Source organism: Cibotium barometz, chromosome 49 (genome assembly GCF_041138505.1).
Source record: "Cibotium barometz isolate CiBa-2024 chromosome 49, ASM4113850v1, whole genome shotgun sequence".
In the NCBI taxonomy this organism is placed as follows: Eukaryota; Viridiplantae; Streptophyta; class Polypodiopsida; order Cyatheales; family Cibotiaceae; genus Cibotium; species Cibotium barometz.
The window spans coordinates 15,322,563-15,328,987 of record NC_141094.1 but is presented as its reverse complement, the minus strand read 5'-3'; the positions used below and the strand labels follow the sequence as shown (position 1 = coordinate 15,328,987).

The following is a 6,425-nucleotide window of genomic DNA, read 5'->3' as shown; positions in this document are numbered from 1 at the left end:
CTAGATGCTCTCTCTCTCTCTCTCTCTCCAAGGGCCGTTCTCATGTCTTTGAGAGTAATGATAAGCAACCTTTGGACTATAAAGATTAAAAAGGTCCAAGACGAGGTTAAAAATAGGAGTGGTATGGAGTAGCGTAGTTGAAAACAACCTTGATAGTGACTTCTACCCTTTTGTGCAGAACAAGGTAGAAGTCATCAAGAAATATTTACACCATCTAGGAACCCATATTTACTTTCTACATCCCAACAACTATTGATTGGGCTATTCTACATAACACTCCCCTCAAAGATTTTATCAATGAACCGTACAAAAAGGTTTCTAGATGGAACAATATTGGGTGGATTTCTAAGTAAACTTCAGAGATGAATATTATCATCAAGTTTTAATCATTTCATCATGTGATATGTGCATACTTTTTTGAATCTAGAAACCAACGGTGAATAGAAAGCAATGAACATTTTTAGAAATTATAAAACTAGTGTTTGATAAATTGCACTTTACATTTACTTACTTTTTATACTACAATATATATAATTTATAAATCATCGTCTCTAAATGGTCAGAAGCCCCATAAAAGCCAACCCACTCTAGACATTACCGTGGAAAAATAACTTTAAGTACTAGACAAATTATAAAATTTATTGTGAAGTGACTCCTTTGGGGTGATTTTATGGGATCTTCTATGTGACCACCCCACTTATGTGCTAGTACATAACCTCCATATTGATGTCTTAGTATATTTCTTTAGAGTATATAGGTTGCTTTTATGTCACTTGATAGCCTAGCATATATGTTGGAAGAATGTAAGAAAATAAAATAAAATACTTATCATAAAACAAAAAAGGGCCAATGTGGAAAACTAGATGCTCTCTCTCTCTCTCTCTCTCTCTTCAAGGGTCATTTTCATGTCTTTGAGAGTAACAATAAGCAACCCCTGGACTATAAATATTAAAAAGGCCCACGATGACGCCAAAAATAGGAGTTGTGTTGAGTAGCATGGTTGAAAATAACCTTGATAGTGACTTCTACCTTGTTATGCAAAACAAATTGTTAAACCACTTCTCCTGACAATTTTGTAGGTTCAAAGGGCCTAATATATGACGCTTTTATGCTATCTTCATTTATGAAAGTTTAAAAGTGTGGAATCCATTGATGCGAATCTGTGGATGTGATAGCTAGTGTGTGAGTAAAGTGTGATCTTGTAAAGACTTATCAATAGGAACAAGAAGTGGCACTTATGAAATCAATCTTCATTCACTCAAGTGTTTATAAAAGCATGCTTTTCAAAAACAATTCCTACAATAAAGCCTATACAAACAAACTTGAAAATGAGAACTTTTATCCTAGAACTATAACCTAGAGCCTTCATTATTTGACTCTATATCAATGAATTTTTATCTCAAGCACCAATCTATGAGGATGCATGATTCAATTCTGAGTTGATTTGAATTGTACGACTTGATAATGCTTAAAGCCAATCCTTGCCACTAGGTCACACATGGCAATTTCGATACCCCTATCACAAAAGCAAGAAGCCAGGGCGACATGGGTTATAAATTTCTAATTGAAGAGAGCATTTTGGTACAAAATAGCTTTCCAATTACATGGATGTGAGGTAGAAATAGTCTCACATTCAAGGACCATGCTAGAGACAATGATATAACATTTTAGCAAGCTTAGGCATCAAAAAATAAAGTTTATTAGTAGGAGATGGCGGAGGTTTTCCTTTTGACATGGAGTGTCAAAAGGAATTATTGCACGTTTTAAATACATCTTTTTGTCATGATAATGTGTGGGATTGTTGCAATGGCAAACCATGGAAAACATGGGATCTTCAAAGATCAAAGTGGTGATACACTCCGTCTAATGTATATTTAGCATGGGTTGAATATCTGCCCGCTTGGCACAACACAACTCTGAGTGACGTGATCACACCATTGAAAAAGTTGTGTTGGATCCTGCAAACAATCATCCAAATAGGACCAAAATGTAAGAATCAATCACCATCGTGGAGCATTATAGGTAAGTAGTACAAGGACTTTATATGGTTGTGGAGTGATTATGTAATGAGCTATGTAAGATAGATAGTAGCCATAGTCGTGAGAACTTTATATCCTACTAAGTTAGTCAGAATAATAATAGCAAACCAAAACTTACATCAACATTGCATGGTGCAGTTCGAATGCCATCAGAAGCAAGGTACATGCATTGCATCGTAGACTTGTTGAGAAATAAAAAGTTGGCACCACCAACGGGGATAAACTTGAACTTTTGTCTGTCGTCATCGCTGCAACCAGTGGTGAAGAGAGGATCGCCTTGGTCGGGACCCACGTAGAGGCAGTATAATATTCCACTTGGCTCGGCACCAATCTGGCTCCAGCCATCTCCGTCCGGAGAGGTTGGGCCAAACTTGAAGTTAACTTCCGTAAACAAACCCCAATCGCATCCATAGGAGATCATTCTACCATCAGGGAACCCATAGTTGCCTTGTACATTCCAGCAGTTGTCGGCAGGGCTGTTGTAGATAGCAGTTCCTTCAAAGAGTTGCTCGATGATCCCTGTGGAGGATCCAAGATGTGCAACATTTAGCTTGTGCAGGATTAAATAAGCTTAAGGCAGGTAAGATCAGTACACCATATTATAGTGTTTAACAGTAATTTGTGCATACTTTCGGATTCATTTCAAGAAAAATGAAAATAAAACAAGGAACAAAAGCAGGCACTGTTGCAGTACGTGATTGATTGGGTGTGAGGTTATAGTGGTGATGTACGTGATTGGTGGGGGAAGGGTTAGTGTTTACAAATGTTTAATATGCTACCACTAGATATACAAACTTATAAGCAGCAATCCACTCTAGACATCTACGACATTATAAACAGCAGCTGCTCCAGACTGGACTCCTTTGGAGATTAGTCTATTCATGACCCAACTAATCATGTGTGATTAGTCTATTCATTGACATCTCTATATAAGAGATAGTTTGTTATAAGATACAGATCAGACCCAGCTATTATATATTCAAAGAAGATCAAAATTAGGTCGGACCTATGATGATTTTGGCTGCGGTGAGAGCGTCGACGGCAACGGAGGTGTAAGTGCTGACGTCAAGGCCGGCCGCCGGGGCAGCCCATGTTTCGAAGAGCTGGTAGTAGTTGCCGCCTTTGATGATGCTCACGGCCCCGTCCAAAGGGGTGTCGCCGGAGGAAGGGGCGATTGGGGTACAGTCCTGGGCTGCTACACTTATGCTGTCGTCACGAATTATGGACGTTAATAAAATCAAGACAAGCACGAGCTGCTGCAAGAGATCAGCAGAGACACGGAGTAGAAAACAGCTGCAGCAACTAGACGTCATCATGAGCTTCTGGATCGGTATAGTTCTGATCAGATGCAGATGGTGTGAGTATATCGCAGGCACTCGTCGACGTCTTAAATAGAGCTGCTCACACTCAAGGGTGGGGTGCAGCGGTGTGTGTGTGTGTGTGTGTGAATACCCACCATCACGGCGGGGGCCCCCAGCATTCTCAATCATTCAAGCGAACAACACTACGGCGGAGGGGCAGCAATCCCGCGTTCCGGCCGTCGTTTACTGCGTCGTCTGTGTTAGGCTCTTGTTGCTGTAGCTGTATTGCATCAATCAATTTTATATGAATCTCAACTGAATCTCCCTATGTGAATCTCAACTGAGCTCCTATGTCGTCGTATGTCGCTAGCCTCATTTCATTTCGGCCAATGATGAAGTCTATAATTAGTGGCCCCTAGTTTGCCTCTCGCACACATGGCGCTTTTAGATGGAGCTATGGTCTTCATTGTTGATATATAAATATATGGGAAACATATGGAGAGATTTTCAAGCAAGCCAATAGCTCGGAATTGTCTAGTCGGTTTAATTTTTTTTAGCTACGTCTACTTATGACAATATATAGGCCTTATATTTACTCACATTTCAATGGACATTAACATAGGTTTATTTTGTGTGCATGTTGTTTCGACACGTACACACACAATTTCACTTTGTATCCTTCTTTGTTTTGAGACAATACTTTTATTTATTGGGAATAGAATCTCCACATCAAGCACTACCTTCAAAGGTTACACTTCCACGTAGTACCATATACAAGTCACAGTCGCCTTGCTTTTCCTAGGGTCCTTCTTCCTCTATTGTCTTGTAAACACATGATAAGGTATACTATTTCTCAAGGAACACTAGTAAAACTTACAAGAGACCTAGCATCATTATGATTGCAGAAGGTTTTAACTAAACATTTAAGTGTTTTTGCAAGGTCCTATAAATATGTGGGGTTTATATATCATGTAGCTTATAGTGAATGGGTTTTACCTATCGTCATAGACCCTAAGAAAAACAAAAATATCTATATCTATGTGGACTACATGTAATTGAATAATAAGACGAAGAAAGATCGTTTTTCTTTGCCGTTCACAGTGAGACCAAGTCCTAGATAAAGTAGCTGGTCATGAGCTTTATTCCTCTATGGATAGTTTTAGTGGATATAACCAAGTGTTAATCCATCCTAAGGATCAACGTAAAACGACCTTTACTATGGAGTGGGGAACCTTTACTGATAAAGTTATGCTAGATGGGTTATGCAATGCCTCGATTACTTTCGGACGTGTCATGATTGCGGCTTATCAAGATTTTCTCAGGCATTGGATGGAAGTTTTTCTATGCATCTTTGGAACTCTTGAGGATATGCCTCATAAGTTGGAAAAACTATTCCATCGCAGTATTGGGGTGGGGATATCCTTAAACCCAGAGAAATGTGTCTTTGTTGTGGAAAGTGGTACATTGTTAGGACATTTAGTCTATAGGGAAGGGATAGCTATGGATGAAGCAAAGATTAGAAAGAAAAATGAGTTATCTCCTCCTTATAATCTTAATCAAATATGAGAATTTTTATGTTATGTGAACTAACATCAATGTTTTATCGTAAACTTTTCCATTATCGCTTTACCCTTAATCCTTTTATTTAGACGAAGGAATGTCCAAGAGATTTTGAGCTCCTTAAAAAGCAATTAGTGGAAGCTCCAATTTTGGCACCTCCGGATTGGGCTAAAGAATTCCATATTCACACTGATGCTTCAATGATGGCAGTTTGTTCAGTATCATGCCAATCAGATAATAATAAAGTGGATCATCCTATATATTATGCGAGTAGGATCTTAAGTGATGTTGAGCAAAATTATACAACAGAAAAGGAATGCCTCTCGATGGTATTCTTTGTCGCGAGAAGTTTTTGTATTATCTTCTGGAAAACAAATTCATATTCTATGTCAATCATGAGGATTTAAAATAGCTTTGAAAAAGCCAAAATTCTTAGGACAAAGGGTTAAGCATTATTATGTAGTTTCAAGATACCTTGGAAATGGTGATGTTTAGGTAAGGGTAGTGAAGGTATAGGAAGATATAGTGTAGAGGATTGGTTTTGATGTATGTTGTCTTCTTTGTATTGGGAAGGGTACATCTTTTAGATAAATGATCACACCTATTTTGGAGGAGGATAGTGTGACAGTAAATCATTAGGATGAGTTCGCTATTCCCTCATTTCTTACTTATTCTCGATTTTATTTTGTAGCAAGGGTGATAAATGTTGTAATGATTCATTTTTTATTTATTCTTCCTTTAGTTCCACCCTATTTCCTCTTGCCGAGAGTGTGAGCATCGTTTGTTACATACATCGGCATTTTTATGTTTGCAATGTCGTACCTAGCTTAGACATTATGGGATGGGATTTGTTAAAACATTAGTCGGTCTGACTCCTAAGAGGCATGAGGAGCATAGAATTTTTTAAATGTAGATAGAAGTCCATTCTAGCATAGGTTTCTTGGTCCTAAGTTAAAGGCTAAGCGTTGGAGAATGGCGAGGTGTTACGATCTACATCATTCTTTTTATAATATGACGCTACCAACTGTTTGTCCATTTTGCAGTGGAGTAGGTGACTACTAGGATCACTTTAGAGGATGAAGAGGCTCAATGGATTAGTTGTATTGACCTCCTTACCCTGTAGCCTTGATGCTTTTTTAAAGCCTAGCAGCAGGTGGATAGTCTCGATTTGGCTGATATATTCTTAGTAGATACTGATGTGATAGAGGATGTCGATGAGTGGAGTGATTGGGTTTATACTTATCAAGGGTAAATTGTTGAGATGATGTAGTTTTTATGAGGAAGTGTGGGTGACTGTTTTGTTTTTTTTTAAGGTTTATTTTGTCAAGAGAAAAATTAAAACTCAAAAAATTTATAAAAATTTGAAAAATTAAAAATTAGTCCAGGACTACGCTGTGGGTGAAGTGTTACTAATGTAAGATAGGTTTAATTTCAAAGTATGATAGACATGAAAAGAGGACAAGAAGGAGTGGAATGATGAAGAAGCTAAGTTTACGAAATATTGAGAACGATCAAGCTTATTCCA

At 38.1% G+C, this 6,425-nt stretch overlaps 1 protein-coding gene across 1 annotated transcript; it reads right to left on the bottom strand.

Moving 5' to 3' along the window:
* Window positions 1-1,857: 1,857 nt before the first annotated feature.
* Window positions 1,858-3,352, bottom strand: LOC147610339 (uncharacterized). The gene is made up of 3 exons (XM_086786558.1): window positions 3,046-3,352; window positions 2,158-2,558; window positions 1,858-1,958 (listed from the first exon to the last, which is right to left on the bottom strand). The coding sequence occupies exons 1-3, from the start codon at window positions 3,350-3,352 to the stop codon at window positions 1,875-1,877; spliced, it is 792 nt and encodes a 263-aa protein (XP_086642684.1). The 3' UTR covers window positions 1,858-1,874.
* Between the last annotated feature and the right edge of the window lie 3,073 nt (window positions 3,353-6,425).

What these genes read in the sequence shown, in the direction of transcription:
- LOC147610339 (XM_086786558.1), bottom strand. Translation starts at nt 3,352, where the DNA reads ATGACGTCTAGTTGCTGCAGCTGTTTTCTACTCCGTGTCTCTGCTGAT. An exon ending in CGCAGCCAAAATCATCATAG is followed by an intron (nt 2,559 to 3,045) that starts GTCCGACCTAAT and finishes GATCCTCCACAG; the next exon opens with GGATCATCGAGCAACTCTTT. An exon ending in CTGCACCATGCAATGTTGAT is followed by an intron (nt 1,959 to 2,157) that starts GTAAGTTTTGGT and finishes GATTGTTTGCAG; the next exon opens with GATCCAACACAACTTTTTCA.